The sequence below is a fragment of the Mauremys reevesii genome, linkage group 1 (assembly GCF_016161935.1).
Source record: "Mauremys reevesii isolate NIE-2019 linkage group 1, ASM1616193v1, whole genome shotgun sequence".
Taxonomy (NCBI): Eukaryota; Metazoa; Chordata; order Testudines; family Geoemydidae; genus Mauremys; species Mauremys reevesii.
The window spans coordinates 9,991,173-10,011,253 of NC_052623.1; the positions used below are offsets into that span (position 1 = coordinate 9,991,173).

A 20,081-nucleotide genomic window follows, 5' to 3' on the forward strand; every position below is an offset into this window, starting at 1 on the left:
TCCTTTCACACAGGAAAGTCATCCATTGCTCTCTCTCTCTCTCTCTTTGAATGTCTCTGCCCTGTATTCATAAAATCTGTAGCACCCAGAAATGGCATTGGGGCAGACATGGAGCTGAGGTGCCATAATGAATGTGTCTGTTAAACCCAGTTCCTGGGATGTTTGCTGTAGAGCTACATTGGGTTAACAATTGGGATGTTTATGTTATGGCTGTACTGAATGAAACCTGCACGGCTCATCTTAGCTTAGTAGCAGGATTCTGGAAAACAAGCAAGAAGAGAAGAAACAGCTCAAGAAAAGCCATCGCTAAGTCAGCACTGAGATTTAACACTCCGAGCTCGCTTTGAAAGTCAGATTTCTGTGTAGCTTGAATAACCCCTGAGGAGCATGGGCAGATGTAGGGGAGGGGTTCCCAAGCTACCTAGCACTGCCTGCCCTCCAGCCCCATCACTGAGTCACCCTGACAGCCCAGCTGAGTCCTCTGCCACTGCACAGAACATCTGCAAATGGAAAGAACTTGCAGCCATTTCCCTTCTCTTTGCATTTGAAAGATAGTGGAACCTGCTAACATACCCAATTCCTGCTAGAAGGGGAGCCGCTGACACCAGAGATCTTCACCCTAAAGGACAAGGAGTCATCAAACAGGTAGCACGGGCAGCAGGCAGTGTCAGTTCAGATAGGGAGGGAACTGTCTTTATGAAGCATGTCTGCACATTCCCTTGGGGCCACTTGGCCATCAGGGAACTTCAGGTGCTTGGCTTAGTTGGCACCAGCTCTAAACGGCGTTGCAGCAAATGGCAAACTGGAGGAGGCCAAATCACAGCTAAAGGCTCTCCTCCTGGACTCCGGGCTTGTCATATCTGTTTGCATGGTTCCAATTAGTCACATGGCTACCGTGAGGGTGGCCAAGTGGTAACAATGATGCTTTCACAGCTGTGATTTTGCTAAAATAAAATAAAATAAAATAAAATAAAATAAAATAAAATAAAATAGAATAATAAATAATAGAATAATATAGGACCCATTTTCTATCTGGCAGCCCCCTTTTCTGCATCACCAACCCAGGGTGCAGGCCAGGGGAGGAGATGTACATGGACATTTCCCTTGGATAGTTCCAGGAGGGAAAGTCCCTTCTCTTCTCCCTGAGGAATGAAAAGGGATCCAGGATCCAAAGTTATGCACAGATCTCAGCGATTCACCGGTACCTAGGCCCACCCACCATCTCTGTAACTTCATAAGTGCTCTAAGACCCTCTCCAGCTCTCTGCTAGGACAGGTTCAGCAGAGATGTGCTACCAGGGTCTGTCACAGAAGCTATTGCCCGCAGGATCTGCTGAAGGGGGCATCGTGCAGGGACCTGCACAGAGATGGGAAGGCTGGTCAGAGAAGCTGAAGGGAACAATACCCCAGCCATAGACTGATCGGGAAATTTTGACCTTTACATACCATAGACTCCATCAGTGCCACCTTCATTATGTTATGAGGAAGCGGGAGATGAAAAGCCTCCTGTTTCTCTTGGAGATGCAGGCAGCTGCAGCTGGGCAGCATGATGTCAGCTGAGCTTTCAGAGAAAAATGATTCATTTTCTATGAAAAATCACCGCAAAAAAATGGATGAAAAGGAAACATTTCAGTTTGCTCAGCATTTTTCATGGAGGGAAAATCTCTCTGTTTTCCAGCCCAGCCCTGGCTCAAACCATGAGCCTCTGTCCCTCATGCTACTGGACCACACCCCTAGTTGGCAGCACTAGCCTGCAATCAGCCTTCCACAGTGAGCAGCACCTGGACATCTGCTGGGGTGGATACGCCAGTTCTATAAGAGAGGGAGCCCCTGGAAATGGCCTGTCAGCAGCAGCCCATCCATCAGTGGAACAATTAAAGTATATAATAACGGCCTTGTTGTGTTGGACAAATGGTTTGTCCTGCCCAGTGCAGATACTTCTGAGGGAATGAAGAGAACATGGAATTATCAAGGGATCCATCCCCTCCGTCTCCTCCATTTTGGCTAATTGATGGACCTTTCCTCCATGAACTTATGTTATTCTTTTTTGGATCAGTTATACCTTTGGTCTTCACAACATCCCTTGGCAATGAGTCCACAGGCTGACTGTGTGTTGTGTGATAAAGTACTTTCTTTTGTTCGTTTTAAACCTTCTGCCTATTAACTTAGTTAGGTCACCCCTGATTATTATGTAGGTGAAAATAGCACTTCCTTATTCATTTTCTCTACACCGCTCTATCATATCCCCACTTTGTCATCCCTTTTCCGAGATGAACAGTCCCAGTCTTTTTAATCTCTCTTCATCTGGAAGTTGCTCCGTGTCCGTAAACATTTTTGTTACCCTTTCTCTGTACTTTTTCCAATTCACACACAGTATATACATATTTTGAAATGGGGGAATCAAAACAGCACACAGTATTCTAGATGTGGGTGTGCCATGGATTTATATAGAGGCAATATGATATTTTCTCTCTCCTTAACTATCCCTTTCCTAATGGTTCCCAACATGAATGGTGGTTGGAGCCCCCCTTTAGGGAGGGAGGTCCCCTTGGCCCCACACCTTCTGCCAGAAGCTCTCTCCCACCACAGCTGGAGCGCTGAACATCCCCATCCTGGAGAACCCAGGGCCTGCCCACCACCAATGTCTGTAGCCCTGATCTCCCCTCCTACAGCTCGTGGATGGAGGAGCCTTGGGCTGGACAGAGCCACCCCCGAGCTATGCTGCGCCTCCTCTCCTGAGACCCCAATCTGCCCCATGGGGAAAGTATGTCTCTTTCTGAAGAACCTGAACATTTTAAATGTGCCATGCATGTTCCAGAGCAGCTGAGGAAGCAGTTATGACACTGCCCCCAGTATTCAGCATAGTGGTATCATTATGATTATGATATCATTATAATGCATCTTGTACAAAATGTGTCTTGTGAGGTGCCTATGGAAATGTTATGATTTGCAAAATATAACACTATATTTATGCATGAATCATTTTTGTATCAGAAGTCATGAATATTGACTATGTATCTGTATTTCAAATGTAGCTACGCCTGGACAAAATGCTTCCTGTCAAGACAGCTGGTTGTGAGGGGCCTATTCAGAGTAATGGGACCTTAAGGTAAACAATTGGCCTGAGGAGCAGCTTATCCCCCCACGGGGTCACCCTTCCTGAGAATGCTCCAGACAGCCTATGGATAATGGCTGCTATGACTCAGCAGCGCATGCAAGGACATGTGATCAAACCACATGACACTAAACTCCATTTTGGTACCTGTATTTTTCCAATATATAACGTAGGGTGTGACATCATCTCTTGGCCTCACTCCTCAGACAAGAGAACTCCTGGAAACACCTGAGGAACAAAGACTGAACGGAGGGAAGTGCTGGTCCCAGCCTCAAGGGATTTCTAGCCTGCGTATGGAAACTTGGTGGACAGCTTGTTTCATCAGTCAGGGTGAGAAATTGGTAATTCACATCCAACCTATCTAGTATGTTAGGCTTAGTTTGTGTTTTTTGTTTATTTGCTCAGTAATCTACTTTGATCTGTTTGCTATCACTTATAATTACTTAAAATCCATCTTTTTGTAGATTTTTTTATGTTTTATCTTTACCAGCATGTGTTGGATACAGTGTCCGGGAAAATCTCAAGTCTAGGTACAAAGGCTGTCGCATATCTTGCCCACATCAAGGAGAAAGTGACCTCTATTAATGAGCCTACGCTGTACAGACCCCTGTGCAGTGCAAGGCAGTATAATTCTGGGTTTATATGCCAGCAAGGGTGCAAGGAGGGGGAGGTGGGATATTGGCTCTTGTCTCCTGCCTGTCTTTGAGTGGCTTAGGCAAAGCTCTCAGGCAGCTCAGCTGGTTTTATGGCACTAACTGCTGTTGTGTTGGTTGATACCAAGGCTTGCAGAGGCTGGCTGTGTCACCAGCAGAGCAGTGTATGATTGGCCAGCCTAGCTGGAGGGTTGAGGGGCACAGCAGTTCCCACAGCTTCCAGACTGCACCGCGGGGGTGACAACTTGTCACAGTGGAAAGTGTTATAGAGCTTCCTGTGTTCATCAGTAATCTCCCTTGTCATAGGTTTTCTCCCCCACTTGGAGCTATTGGGTTCCAAGATGGGGACCTGCATGGACTCCTCTAAACTAAAATCCTAGTTAGATCTGGTTCTCGCTGCCACCAGTCAGTTTTAAGTGTCTGACACACTCCCTGTTCCCCCAAAAACTTCCCCTGGGGAACACAGATTCAAACCTGAATCTCAACACAAAGGGAAACAAACCATTTCCCTCCTCCCCTCTCCTAGTGCTTAGGAGAGATACCTGATTCAAACTCCTTGAATCAAACAAAGAGGGATTCACTTTTTCCCCCTCCCCTTCCCCTGAAAATCCAAACAAGGGAAGAAATCAATCAAGTTTTAAAAAGAAAAGATTTTATTAAAGAAAGACAAAAAAGTACACTCTCTCTGTATTACCAGGATGCAAAAATACAGGGTCTAACTTATAAAAACTGGAGAGACTTCCCCCTCCCTCCTCCTCAGAATAATCAGTAACAGTAACAGAAATAAAGAATTTCCTTCAGCAAACACACAATTGCAAATGTAGAAATCAAATTATAAGACTAATTCGCCTTTCTAATACTCACTATACTGGATAGTAGGAAATACTCCAGGAGAACTTGGAGACATGTCTGGCCTCTCTTAGATCCAAAGAGAGCACACAGAGCAAACAAGGAACACAGACAAAGGCTTCCCTCCACAGAGATTTGAAATTATCCTGTCCCTTGATTGGTCCTCTGGTCAGGTGTTCCTCAGGTTACTGAGCTTGTTAACCCTTTCCAGGGAAAAGAGACTTTAACCCTTAACTATCTGTTTATGACATCCCTGAACCTGGGAAGCTAAGTACCACATACTGCATCCTCGGCCACCTTGGAATCTGCATGGTGCATAATAATAAGCAAAAACTTCCCTGTGTAAATCCCGCAACTGGTGGCCAGCATCCACAGCTGCACCACTGGAGTCTTAGCCTGTCCTGGCCTATTACATCCTCCGACTATGGTTCTCAATATTCTGTTAGCTTTCTTTGACTGCTGCTGCACATTGAGCAGATGTTTTCAGAGACCATCCACAGTGACTCCAAGATCTTTTTCCTGAGTGGTAACAACTAATTTGGGAACATCCTTTTGTATGTAAAGTGGGGATTAAGTTTTCCAGTGTGCATTACTTTGCAGTTATCAACACCGAAGTTCATCTGTCATTCACCCAGTCACTGAGTTTTGTGAGATGCTTTTGTAACTCTTTAAGGTCTGCTTTGAATTTAAGTATACTGATTAATTTTGTCTCATCTGCAAATTTTGCCACCTCACTGCTTACCCCTTTTTCCAGATCGTTTATGGATATGTGGAACAGAACTGACCCTCTGGGACACAACTATTTCCATTCTGATAACTGACCATTTATTCCAACCCTTTGTTTCCTACCTTTTAAGCAGTTACTGATCCAGGAGAGAATCTTTCTTCTTATCCCATGACTGCTTACTTTTCTTAACAGCCTTTGGTGAGGGACCTTGTCAGAGGCTTTCTGAAAGTTGAAGTACATTATATCCTCTGGATTACCCTTCACCATAATTTTGTTGACAAACTCAAAGAATTCTAAATGGTGAGGCATGATTTCCCTTTTTCAAAAGCCAGGATGACTTTCCCCAACAAATCATGTTCATGAATGTGTCTGATCATTCTGACCTTTACCATAGTTTCAACCAATTTGCCTCATATTGAAGTTGGGATTAATGGCCTGTAATTTCCGGGATCACCTTTGGAGCCTTTTTTTAAAAATCAGCATCACATTCGCTAGTTGCCAGTGTTCTGAGATAAAGCCTGATGTAAGTGAAAGGCAACATACCACAGTTAGTAGTTCTTCAACATGAGTTCCTTCAGAACTCCTGGGTGAATACAATCTGGACCTGGTGACTTTTACTATTTAATTTATCAGTTTATTCTAAAATCTCTGTGATGGATTGTCACCCCCAGGGTACAATCAGGGAGCCAGTGGAACCGCTGAGATCCCTAACCCTTCAACTGAGCTGGCCTCTCTCACACTGCTCTGCCAGTGACACCGCCAGCCTCTCCAGGCCCTGTTATCACCCTACAAGACAGCAAGTGGGGCTGCACACCCAACTGAGCTACCTGAGAGCTTTATCTAAGCCACTCAAGGACAAACAGGAGACAACAGCCAATTTCCCATCTCCCAGCCTTCCACCCTTGCTGAAGTGTAAACCTACAATTATGCCATCTTCTACTGCACAGGCATTAATGCAAACCCATGAATATAGGTAGCCTTCCCCTAGAAGTGCGAAAGATCTGCAACAACCTTTGTTTACAGAGCTGTGATTTTCCCAGACACTTCACACAAAACACACTGGTTATGATAGAATATAAAACAAGTTTATTAAATACAGAAAGATAGATGGTGCAGGATTATAGGTGACAGCAAACATCAAATCAGGTTAACTAGCAAATAAACAAATCTTCAAATGAAGCCTAATAATCAAGTTAGATTGGATATGAATTAGCAATTTATCTCCCTGACTGATGATACAAGCAGTCCACCAAGTTTTCATATGCAGGCTAGAAATCCCTATAGCCTGGGGCCAGCACTTCCCTCCGTTCAGTCTTTGTTCCTCAGGTGTTTCCAGGAGTTCTGCTGTGTGGAGAGGTAGGTCAACAGATGATGTCACTCAACACCTTATAAAGTTTTTCCATATGGCAAGAACCCTTTGTTTTAAGCTAAGTTCCCAGACCAGTTTGTGAAGAAATACAGGTACCAAAATGGAGTTCAGTGTCATGTGGTCTGATCACATGCCCATGCATGCCCTGCTGAGTCACAGCAGCCGTTACTCATAGGCCGGATGAAACGTTCACTGGAAGGCTAAGCTCTTCCATGGTCCATTATCTTTGTTGATGAGCCATCAGCACTGTCTAGCGTCTTCATTTTTGTACCTGAGACCATTGCTCCTTGTTATGTCATCTGCCACCACTGAGAACCACGGTCTTGAGTGGATCATTATCTTGGATGAAACTTGAACAAGTTGCTCCTCTGAATGCTGACAGGCAAGAAGAATTGGGATTGTCACAGTAACATTGGGATATATGGTCACTTTATACTAGGTCCTTTTATGTCCTGGGGGGGAATCTCGCAATACTCCCACTTTTCGAGCTGGGAACAACATCCCATCTATGATTAAAGTTTATCACCAAGCAGCTCTGACTGGACACCTCAGTCACTTCTGTAGGGAGTTTGTGACCAGGGCTATACAGTCACCTCCACCCTCCTTAAAACTAGGAGGTTTATTAGCAAACAGCACAAAGCATTAGAGAAAATGGTTATAAAATACCAGGCAGTTGCCACACGTCTACACTCATCTATCTCACGTGTCACTCCAAGCTAAGGTAGACAGGCTTTGCTCTGGAGACAGAGAAACAGAACTGGCCCAACTTTCAAACTTCTGGGAAGCCAAGGAGTTCTTGGGGCCCAGCTTATTTTCCCTGTGTCTCTGAGAGCATCTTCCCATCTGTTTGCCCCTTTCTTTTGGAAGAAGTCTTTGGAAACCAAAGTGCTCAGCAGTGTCCTTGTTTCACGGCCAAGCTGTGGAGCTGACTTTTGCCTTAAAACTGCTTTCTCCCAGCCAGGTTGTCTAAGTGAGTTCCCCATGGCCATTGCTCCATTGCTTGTCGGTTAGACCAATTCAGCCTCTATGGCTTGCAAACACCGCTCTGGTGATTGTGCTGAAACTCCTGTTGACCCCATGACACTCCAACACTCTCTTCAGAAATCCACTACCCACCCCTCACTGTCACCCCCGAGCACCCCTACATTTGCCACAGAGACCAAGGTGCTGGAGTCACGGGGCTTCCCAGAAGCCAGCTGTCACAAGAGGCTGTGGTAAGAGGCTTTTTATAGACAAATGTCAAAGTTGTTGTTCTGTGGGACACTGATTCGCCCTGATCTTGGGGTCTCAGAGTATCTGAGCACCTTGAATGTATTCATCCTCCTGCCACTGCTGTGAGGCAGGACAGTTCTGCTACCCACCTGGGCAGAGGTTCAGAGACAGCCCATGGCTTGCCCACAGGCACACAGCAAGGAAATCAAACCCAGATCTATTGAGTCTCAGTGCAGTGCCCAGAGAACAGCACCAACCTGCAGAGAGCGGGGATGGCAAGGAGCCAGTTACAGTGGTTTGATTTGCTGGCCTGTTCTCCCCCTGCCTCAGGGGCTGGGCTGACCTCCACCCATTGGTAACAGCTTCCAGGAGCACAGCCCACTCTGGCCAAATCCATGCAGATAGGGACCACCCCAGAGTTCCCATTTGGGTACTAAGGAATCCTTACATCACCGTTACCTTCCTTTTAAAGTCCTTGCATTGACTTACTCTCAACCTGGGATACTTAAAACAAGATTCCCCTTTGCGGGGTTGCATTTATTCAGTCTTCTCCAAAGCACAAGGTCTCCTACTCTCCAATGTGACCAGTCTCCTTTACTCATGAATACTCTATCATTCTTGTTGCTGGTGTCTGCATTGCTTCAGACTTTCCACTTCCTCTGGGGCTCTGCCTCCTGGCCAAGCCAGAGCTGGGCCATGGTAAGAGCTTCTGTTATGTTCTCTGTTTAAAATATGACCATATGTCTAGAGATCACTTTGGAATCACGGTTATATATTTGAAACAAATCTTGTACAAAATGTGACATGTAAGATGTTGATGAAAAAGTTATGATTTGCTGGTTATTGTTGTGCTATCTGCATTTTGTATTTGAAGGTTGGCTCTATACCCTCCAGCCCCACTTCCTCCTTTACTCACAAGCCCTCTGCTCCCCCTTCCCCACCTCCTTGCCGGGGTCTGCATTGGTTTAGGCTTTTTGCATCCCCCGCTCCACCTTTTCCCCTGAGGCCCTGCCCCCTGTCCAAACTACAGTCACCCTGACATTTGCTGAGAGAGCAATGCAGCAGTGCACAGACAATCCAGGAAGTTTTTGGAGAGTGCTGGGGACAACTTCCTGGTACAAGTGCCAGAGGAACCAACTAGGGGCCATGCTCCACTTCATCTGCTGCTTACAAACAGGGAAGCATTGGTAGGGGAAGTAGAAGTGTGTGGCAACCTAGGCAGCCCCTGTCCACAGCTGGTGCAGCCCCCATGGATCACGCAGCATCCAGAGTGCTCAGGAAATACCAGAACTGTGACTCCACAACAGCTCTGCAGCCTTTTTTTAATGGCCCGTGGATGTTTAACCAGAGACAGGACAGTACACAGACAGGTTTAATGGGAAAAAAACCTCCACATCCCTTCTCTTTATTGACAGCATCAACAAGAATTCAGAGGTTGGATCAGCCACCAGTATGGCTCTTTATTAGCCAACATCCCACTGGTCTCCCGGCTCTCCATGAACACAGTCAATTTATAAATGGTGCTGCCTGCCTTGGTCTCCTTTCCCCATGCACTGTCCTCCCTTACCAGTGTTTGGGGGCAGCCCCACTCCCATTGTTCCAGGCCTTAGACCCCATCTGACCCTCTCTCTACAGAGTGGAGATCAGTAGCTCATGTTGTCTTGGATTTAAGTGTCTAGGATGCAATAGGTGACCCGTGTCACCAGCACTGGAGCCAGGCGATGAATTGACCCTTCACTTGATGAACATCCTGATTATCCTTGCACGAAGGTGTTTGTTTTTCACGCTGTACACGATTGGGTTCATCAGGGGTGGGACCAGCAGGTAGACGTAGCCCAGGAGTATCTGAAGCAAGTGAGAAGAGCTGTTCCCGAATCTGTGTATCACAGACAAGCCAATCTCTGGTGTGTAGAAGAGCAGGACGGCGAACAAGTGGGAGACGCAGGTATTCAGGGCCCTGAGGCACTCCGCGTGGGATGTGACACTCAGCACAGTTTTGAGGATCATCACATAAGAGAGAAAGATGAGCAATGAATCCAACCCCACCGTTAAGAGTTTAATAGACAAGCCATAGATACTGTTGACTGTGATATCGGAACAAGCCATCTTCATGACATCCTGGTGCAGACAGTAGGAATGGGAGAGGACATTGGCTTGACAGTATCGTAACCGTTTAAGGAGAAATGGAAGTGGGATGTGAAGGACCACCGATCTTAGCACAAAGAAAAGTCCCATCCTGGCTATTCTCAGTGTGGTTAAGATGGAAGCATATCTCAGTGGGTTACAGATCGCAATGAAGCGGTCAAAGGCCATCATCAATAGCACGGAAGATTCAATGTATGATAGTGAGTGGATAAAGAACAGCTGGGCAAAACAGGCATCGAGGCTGATCTCCCTAGAGTTAAACAAGAATATGCCCAGTGTCGTCGGCATGGTGGCTATCGATATGCCAAGGTCTGTGACAGCCAACATGGAAAGAAAAATGTACATGGGGTCATGAAGGGTTCGATCTGTTTTTATAATAAATAGAATGACTGAATTTCCTAATATTGAAATAACATACATTAAGCAGAAGGGGATAGAGATCCAGCGATGTACGTCTTCCTGTCCCGGTATCCCAGTGAGAAGGAACACTGCAGAGTTGAATTTGGTGTCATTGACAGATGACATAATGTACTGGGCAGGTCTGAGGAGTTTTGGACTTTCCTTCCTGAAAGGGAAAAAAACAGGAGACTAAATGATATTTAAAAAGATACCTTTCTGCTTTCGGTGCACGTCTAGAGACTCCCGGGAGCTGAAGGAAAATCAGCAAAAACATAGTCTTGGATTTACACCAACAACAGGAAGATAGGCACTGCCAGACTGGATCAGACCTACAGTCCATCTAGCCCAGTATCCAGTGACCAGTTCCATATGCTGCAGAAGAGGGTTGGAAGAAGCCCTGAAATAGACAGCTGTGAGATAACCTGCTGCCAGGGAAAACATCTCCATGACAGCCACTAGTTAGACATATGTAATGGTGTAAATCAGGAAGGTTTAGAGCCCTTCCAAGACTTTTTAAAACAATCCTCACTACTATAATTGGATTTTCTGGTTGCCCATATAAACATCCCGTCCCTCTTTGAATCCTGCTAAACTCTTGGCCCCCTTGATATCTTGTGGCCGGGAGTTCTGCAGCCTACTTGAACACTGTGTGATTTTGCAATTATGACCTTCCCACAGACACCCTTTCTGGCCCTCCAATTCTGAGTGTGGCCCATTGTATCATGAAATGAGTCTAAACACATGGCCAGTTCATGGTGAAAATGGTTCTGTACCTATGTGTCCTGGAGTGAAGATATATATATATAATTTTCCCCACTGCCTTGCAGTATATGAGATAAATTCTTATTGCCATTTTCTTAATTGAATAGTATTGACTTTAACGGCATCACTACAGCTCTACATGTGTAAAATCAATCAGAACTGGGCTCTATTTACTTTCCCTTACCAGATGCTCCCAGTGATACACTCTGACCCCCAAGAATCCCTCCAAGAGAAGCGTAAGTGCTTCCCTGGTCTTAGCCCCCGGGAATGGCACTGGGACAGACATGGAGCTGAGCTGCCATAATGTTCAACCCAGTTCTTGGGATGTTTGCTGTAGAGCTACATTGGTTAACTATTGGGATGTTTATGTTATGGCTGTATTGGGTGAAACCTGCACGGCTCATCTTAGTTTAGTAGCAGGATCCTGGGAAACAAGCAGGAAGGGAAGCAACACCTCAAGACAAGCCATCGCTCAGTCAGCACTTCAGGGAGGTGGAGAGACAACACTGGAGCTACAAGTTGGGAAAAGCCTATTTCTGGGATCCAGCCACATCACACAGCTTGTTTTGGCTGCGCTCAGAGGCTTTCCAGAAGTGGAAAAGCTGTGGATGGGAAGCTCTTCAGACTGACAGGCACAGACAGCACCGGGGAAGACTGAAGGCTCTCGAACTACCTGGGTCCTCGTCAGAGTGGGAGGGTTTGGAGGTCAGAGACATGTACAGACTCTTCTTTGAAAACCCTCTTATTCTCTAATGTTACACATTATTTCTACTGTTCAGATTAAACAGTATTTTGGTTCAAGGAGGCTGACTGGTCACTCCTCTCACCACTAGTCACAGAATCCCAGAGGGAAGAACCTCAGGTGCCAAACCCACTGCGAACTGCTGGGCAAGCACAATCGACCCACAGTGTGCAGTAGCCCAGGGCCCAGTCTGAGGTGGGAGGGTCGTGGGATTCCACCCCATGAGAGGCAGGGTCTTATGTCTGACATGTGGCACTCGGAGACCAGAGAGGGGGCAGAGATCCCAGCAGCGCTGTAGCTCTGAGGAGGACCCCTCAGCCAGTTAGGAAATTAACATACGCCCTGTCAGACCCATTACTACAGACCACGGCAGCTCTGAATTCCTGTGTTCACAATCAAGCCAGAGAATAAAATAGCTGAAAAAGCATTTGCTGATTAAATTTCCAGTATTAAATAAACCTGAGGCAATTTGTGAACTAGTCACTGATATTCTGTGGGGTCTCCTCTCACTCAGCCTCTGGCAGGATTGGACCCATAGCACTCTGCGCTTCTGGAAATGGTACCCCCTGATAAATCCTGACTCGGGGCACTGGGGATTTATAACTCCAAGCTCTCTTTGAGAGTCAGTTTTCCATAAAGCTTGAATAACGCACTGTGGGGCCCAGGCAGATGTAGGGGAGGGGTTCCCAAGCTACCTAGCGCTGCCTGCCCTCCAGCCACATCACTGAGTCACACCGACGGCCCAGCTGAGTCCTCTGCTGCTGCACAGAACATCTGCAAATGGAAACAGCTTTCAGCCTTTCCCCTTCACTTTGCATTTTAGAGATAGTGAAACCTGCCAACGTACCCAATTCCTGCTAGACGTGGAGCTGCTGACATGAGAAGGCTTCACCCTGAAGGACAAGGAGTCATCGGAGAGGTTGCACAGGCAGCAGGCAGTGTCTGTTCATATAGGGAGGGAACTGTCTATATGAAGCATCTCTGCACATTCCCTTGGGGGCCACTTGGCCATCAGGGGACCTCAGCTGCTTAGCATAATGTGCACTAACTTTAACCCCAACACGGCCAAGGCAAACTGCAGGAGGCCAAATCACAGGGGATGTGTGGAGATCCTACCTAATTGGACTGCAGCCCAGCTCTCCTGCAGGCTCTATTACTGGAGTCTGGGATCATCATCACTATTTCAATGGTTCTGATTAGTCACATGGCTACCTCGGGGGCATCCAAGTGGTAACGCTGATGCTGTCACAGCTGTGATCTTGCTGAAATAAAAAAATATATATAATAATAATATAAGTCCAGATTTTTCCCCAACAGCCCCCTTTCCTGCATTACAAAGCCCGGGTGCAGGCCAGGGAAGGGAGATTCCACAAGGCTCTGTTGTACAGGGTGAAGAGGCCTGCACAGAGAGTGAAGGCTGTTTATACAAGTGGAGGGATACAATACACCAGCCATATGCTGGTGAGGTGGTTTCGACCTTTCCATACCCAGAGTGCAGCCATAGACTCCGTCAGTGCAACATTCATTTACATTATGAGGAAGAGGCAGATGAAAAGCTTCCAATTTCTCTTGGGCATCTAGGCAGCTGCAGCTGGGCAGAATCATGGCAACCGAGCTTTCAGCGAAAAATGATCCATTTTCTATGAAATCTCACCCCAAAAAATAGATGAAAAGGAAACATTTCAATTTGGGTCAACATTTTTGATGGGGTTGGGGGAATCTCTCTGTTTTCCAGCACAGCTCTAGCTCAACCTATGAGCTTCTTTCCCTCATGCGACAGAACCACTCCCCTAAGTGGCAGCTCCAGCCTTCCCATCAGCCTCCCACACTGAGCCTGCCCTGGACATCTGGCAGGGTGTCTATGCCATCTCTGTAGCAGAGGGAAGCCTTGGAAAAGGCTTGTCTACAGCATCCCATCCATCAGGGGAATAATTTAAGCACATAAAAATGGCCATATTGCAATAATGGTCCATCTAGCCCAGTGTCCTGTCTTCTGACAGGGGGCAGCGCAGATACTTCAGTGGGAATGAACAAAACAGGGCAATTATCGAGTGATCCATCCCCTGTTGTCTGCTCCCAGCTTCTGGCAATCCAAAATTTAGAGACACCCGGAGAATGGAGCTGCGTTCAAAACCATCTTGTCTAATACCTATTGAAGGACCTCTCCTCCATCAACTTATCTGATTTTTTTGGACCAGCTATACTTTTGACCTTCACAACATCCCTTGGCAATGAGTTCCAGAGGCTGTCTGTGTGTGGTGTGATAAAATATTTCGTATAATTTGTGTTAAACCTGCTGCCTTTAACTTCATTTGGTGACACATGGTTCTTGTGAAGGGGTAAATAGCACTTCCTTATTCACTTCCTCCACACCACTCATGGTTTTGTAGACCTCCATCATATCGCCCCTTAGTCATCTTTTCCAAGCTGAAATGTCTCAGTTTTATTAACCTCTCCTTATATGGCAGCCGTTCCATACCCCTAATAATTTTTGTAGCCCTTTTCTGAACTTTTTCCAATTCCAATATATCTTTTTTTGTGATGGGAGGACCACATCTGTACACAGTAATCAAGATGTGGGCCTACGTTGGATTTATATAGAGGCAACATGATGTTTCCTTCTTACTCTCTATCCCTTTCTTAATGATTCCCAACATTCTGTTCGCTTTTTTGACTGCTGCAACACATTGAGTGGATGTTTTCAGAGAACTATCATCAGTGACTCCAAGAACTCTTTCTTGAATGGTACCAACTAATTTAAATCCCATCATTTTCTATGTATAGTTGGGATTAAGTTTTCCAATGTGCATTTCTTTTCACTTATCAACACTGAATTTCATCTGCCATTTTTTTGCCCCATCACCCAGTTTTGTGATATCTCTTTGTAACTCTTCGTAATCTGCTTTGGACTTAAGTATACTGAGTAGTTTTGTCTCATCAGCAAATATTGCCACCTCACGGTTTACCTCTTTTTCCAGATCATTTATTAATATGTTGAATAGCACTGATCCCAGTACACATCTCTGTGGGACAACACTACTTACCTCTCTCGCATCTAAAAACTGTAAAAGCAGCAAAGAGTCTTGTGGCACCTTATAGACTAACAGACGTTTTGGAGCATGAGCTTTCGTGGGTGAATGCATGCATCCGAAGAAGAGGGTATTCACCCACAAAAGCTCATGCTCCAAAACGTCTGTTAGTCTATAAGGTGCCACAAGACTCTTTGCTGCTTTTACAGATCCAGACTAACATGGCTACCCCTCTGATTCTAAAAACTGATCATTTATTCCTACCCTTTGTTTCTTATCTTTTAACCAGTTACCAATCCATGAGAGGACCTTCCTTCTTATCCCATGATTGCTTACTTTGCTTAAGAGCCTTTGGTTAGGGACCTTGTCAAAAGCTTTCTGAAAGTTCAGATAAACTATATCCAATGGATCACCCTTGCCCACATTTGTTGACCCTCAAAGGAATTCTAATATATTGCTGAAACATGATTTCCCTTTGAAAAGCGATGTTGAATCTTGCCCAAAAAAAGTGTGTTCATCTATGTATCTGAAAACTTTGTTCTTTACTATAGTTTTAACCAATTTGCCTGGTATTGAAGTTTGGCTTACTGGCATGTATTGCCAGGATCACATCTAAAGCCTTTTTTAAAAAATCTGCATCACATTAGCTATCTGCCAGTCATCTGACAAAGAGGCTGATTTCAGTGATCGGTTACATACTCCAGTTAGTAGTTCTGCAATTTCACATTTGAGTTTCTTCAGAAATCTTGGGTGATACCATCTGGTCCTGGTGACTTTTTACTTTTTACTTTATAAATTTGTTCCTAAACCTCCTCTACTGACACCTGAATGTGGGACAGTTCTTCGATCTGTCACCTAAAAAGAATGGCTCAGGTGTGGGAGTCTCCCTCAAATCCTCTGCGGTGAGGATCAATGCAAAGAATTCATTTAACTTCTGTGCAACAGCCTCATCTTCCTTGAGCGCTACTTTAGCTCCTCAGTCGTCAGTGCCCCACTGATTGTTTGCAGGCTTCCTGCTTCTGATGGACTTTGAAAAATAATTGCTTTTATTTGTTGTGACTTTTGCTAGTTCCCCTTTAGATCTCTTCAACTAGGTACACAGTATCACCCAGTGCGGTTCAACAAGTATGAGTCACACCCTACAAATAAAACAATGACATTGGATTAAAATAATGAGATTTTATAATACACTAATCTGGGGTTTGTTTTCATGTGCCTTTGGTTTCTGAGCCTTTGTGGTGCATGTGGTACAGAGATTCTTGCTTTTCTGAAACTCACTTTTTAAAATAAACTCTTTTAAGAAAACGAAAAGCTGAGATTCCTCCGCAGTCTCTGGATCCCAGAAGTTGGGGCTTTAAGAAAGACAGGAAATAGTGCGAATCTCCCAATAAAATCCCAGGAGCTGGTGCTGCTGGCTGTCTCTCAGGCTGAGCACCCACAAACGAAGGCAATGAGGGTTATTTAGTGGGCGTTTCTGGTCACACAGTCCATCAGTGGCGGAGACGCTGTGTCCCTCTGCATTGGGGTACAGAGCCCTGGGTTGTAAGGACCAAGGTTACCCACAGACAACCGGACATAACAGTGATGGGTGCGAAGATGCACTGGGTACCTGATGCACAGCTCAGGAGGTCTCCTCTTTTCTCAGATATGAGACATGCCCACACTGGGTAAGCAGGGCTATGCACATTCTTAATAGAAAGGGGCTTGACCCAAGCCCAGCTTCAAATGCCTGCTGCTAACTCTCTTGGACCCAAACAACCCCCCACAGATCCAGCTGTCCCCAAACTTGTTGATGATGGAAATTTGGATGCAGGGTGTGAGGTCTATCTCCAGTGCTAGAGTGGCTCTCGGTGCTCATGGAGTGGGTGGAGAGTCAGGATCAGATTGAGAGGCAGCCCAGCAGGGCTCTGTTCAGCCAGGCAACGATCTCCAGATCCTTTGCTCTCCGAAGGCACGTCCCAATTCCCCCTCTTGGTGCTGAGCTGCAGGAGGGGCCCAGAACTCCCTCATCAAAGGGGGCTGTGCCGATGACAGACCTCATCACCAAGGGGTGTTGGGAAGAGTTCAGGTTCTTCACCCTGTGCCCCAAATCGTCCTTATGAGGCACAAAGAGCTGAAATTTCTCTAAGACACTTAGCTCTGGTTACAATTCTTGCGGCGTCCAAGCGCCTCATATTTATCAGTACCACACCCTATGTGGCAGGGCAGTGCTACTAACACCACTGGGCAGACCCGAAGGCCAGAAGACACCATTGTGATCACACTGCTTCAGGTAGAATAAACAAACAGATTTATTAACTACAAAGATAATTTTTAAGTGATTATAAGTCAGAGCATAAGAAGTCAGATTTGGTCAGATGAAATAAAAGCAAAACACATTCTAAGCTGATCTTAACACTTTCAGTGTCCTTACAATCTTAGATCCTTCTAACCACAGCCTTTCTGGTTGCTCTTCAGCCAGGCTCTCCCCTTTGATCAGCGCTTCAGTCGCTTGGTGGTGGTGTCTGTAGATGTAGGTGGAAAAGAGAGGAAGAGTATGGAAAATGTCTCTCCCTTTTATCATGTTCTTTCTTCCCTCTTGGCTTTGCCCCCCCCCCATCAGAGTCAGGTGAACATTACCCCATCACAGTCCCAAACTGACTAAAGGAAGAGGGATGTCTCACCTGAGAGTCCAACAGATCCTTTCTTGTTGCCTAGGCCAGTGTCCTTTGTTCCTGTGAGGCTGGGCTGGGTTTGTCCCATACATGCCCTGATGAGGTGTGAACTGCCCCTCTGCTCCTGGAGAGTGTTTTTCTGGGCTTGCTTTAATTCATGATGATACATTTTCATCCTCATAACTATATACATGAAATTACAACCTATAACCTTATTATAACATTACTGTAACAACAGTTACTATAACAATGCTCAGTGCATCATGAGCCTTCTGAAGACACTTTACATGACAAACTTTGCACTGGATACAACACAATCATATTATAAGGATGAACATGGAGGTGCAGGGAATTCCCATGAAGCACAGAGTGTCACAACCTTCACTTGATGAACAGCCTGATTATCCTTGAACGAAGGTGTTTGCTTTTCACGCTGTACACGATTGGGTTCATCAGAGGTGGGACCAGCAGGAAGACATAGCCCAGGAGAATCTGAAGGAAGTGAGAAGAGCTGTTGCCAAATCTGTGTATGACAGACAAACCGATCTCTGGTATGTAGAAGAGCAGGATGGCACAGAGGTGGGAGATGCAGGTGTTCAGGGCCCTGTGTCTCTCCGCATGGGATGCGACACTCAGCACAGTTTTGAGGATTATCACATAAGAGAGAAAGATAAGCAACGAATCCAAACCCACCATTAAGAGTTCAATAGACAAGCCATAGATGCTGTTGACTGTGATATCGGAACAAGCCATCTTCATGACCTCCTGGTGCAGGCAGTAGGAATGGGAGAGGACATTGGCTCGACAGTATCGGAAGCGTTTCAAGAGAAAAGGGAGTGGGATTATTAGGGCCATGGATCTTAGCACAAAGAAAAGTCCCATTCTGGCTATTCTCGGTGGAGTTAAAATGGAAGCATATCTCAGTGGGTAAGAGATTGCAACAAAGCGGTCAAAGGCCATCAACAAGAGCATGGAGGATTCAATGTATGAAAGCGAGTGGATGAAGAACAGCTGGGCAAAACAGGCATCATGGCTGATCTCTCTAGAGTTAAATAATAATAGCCGCAATGTCGTTGGCATGGTCGATATCGATAAGCCAAGGTCGGTGACGGCCAACATGGAAAGGAAGATGTACATGGGCTTATGGAGGCTTGGATCTGTTTTTATAATGAACAGAATGACTGAATTTCCTACTATTGAAATGACATACACTAAGCAGAAGGGGAGAGAGATCCAGAGATGGATGTCTTCCTGCCCAGGTGTCCCAGTGAGAAGGAACACTGCAGAGTTGAATTTGGTGTCATTGACAGCTGACATAATGGACTGGGCATGTCTGAGGAGTTTTGAACTTTCCTTCCTGAAAGGAAAAAGAACAGGAGACTACATGACATTTAGCGAGACATCATTCTGCTCTCAGTGCAAGTCTAGAAACTCCCAGGAGCTCAAGGAAGATCAGAAACCAAAGTCTTGGATTTAAGAACATAAGAATGGTCATACCGGGTCAGACCAAAGGTCCATCTAGCCCAGTATCTGTCTACCAACAGTGGCCAATGCCAGGTGCCCCAGAGGGAGTGAACCTAACAGGTAACCATCAAGTGATCTCTCTCCTGCTGTCCATCACCACCGTCTGACAAACAGAGGCTAGGGACACCGTTCCTTACCCATCTGGCTAAGAGCCATTAATGGACATAACCTCCATGAATTTATCCAGTTCTCTTTTAAACTCGGTTATAGTCCTAGCCTTCACAACCTCCTCAGGCAAGGAATTCCACAAGTTGACTGTGCGCTGCGTGAAGAACTTCCTATTTGTTTTAATCTTGCTGCCCATTAATTTCATTTGGTGGCCCCTAGTTCTTATAATACGGGAAAAGTAAATAACTTTTCCTTATTCACTTTCTCCACACCACTCATGATTTTATATACCTCTATCATATCCCCCCTTAGTCTCCTCTTTCCCAAGCAGAAAAGTCCTAGGGTATGGCTACACTTACAAATCTGCAGCGCTGGTATTTGCAGCGCTGGTCGTCCAGCTGTGCAGGGCCAGCGCTGGTGTGTGGCCACACTCACAGCTACTAGCGCTGGTGTGTGGCCACATTTGCAGCATTTGCAGCGCTGTTAGGAGTGATGCATTATGGGCAGCTATCCCAGCGTTCAAGTGGCAGCAACGTGCTTTTCAAAAGAGGGGGGTGGGGTGGGGCGTAGTGTGACAGGGAGCAGGCGAGAGAGAGAGTGTGGATTTTTGGAGCCAACACTGTGTGTTACCTTCCTGCCTTGAAAAATCAGAACATGTTCCCGATCCCTTACCCTTAACTCTTAACTGCAAACAGCCTGCAGCCAACGGACTCCCTCTCTGCCCTCTGCCCCGTTTCTGTCAAGCAAACACTCACTCCCTGCCTGCCTCATTATCTCGTTTGATTGTTCACAGA

General features: G+C 45.9%; 2 protein-coding genes across 2 annotated transcripts; both read right to left on the reverse strand.

Annotated features, from left to right (window-relative positions):
• Nucleotides 1-9,658: 9,658 nt before the first annotated feature.
• LOC120395392 (olfactory receptor 51G2-like) lies at nt 9,659-10,594 on the reverse strand. The gene has a single exon (XM_039519757.1). The coding sequence runs from the start codon at nt 10,592-10,594 to the stop codon at nt 9,659-9,661; it is 936 nt and encodes a 311-aa protein (XP_039375691.1).
• Nucleotides 10,595-18,036: 7,442 nt separating this feature from the next.
• On the reverse strand, nt 18,037-18,972 carry LOC120395397 (olfactory receptor 51G2-like). Its single transcript, XM_039519761.1, has one exon. It carries the CDS (start codon nt 18,970-18,972, stop codon nt 18,037-18,039), a length of 936 nt encoding a protein of 311 aa, XP_039375695.1.
• Between the last annotated feature and the right edge of the window lie 1,109 nt (nt 18,973-20,081).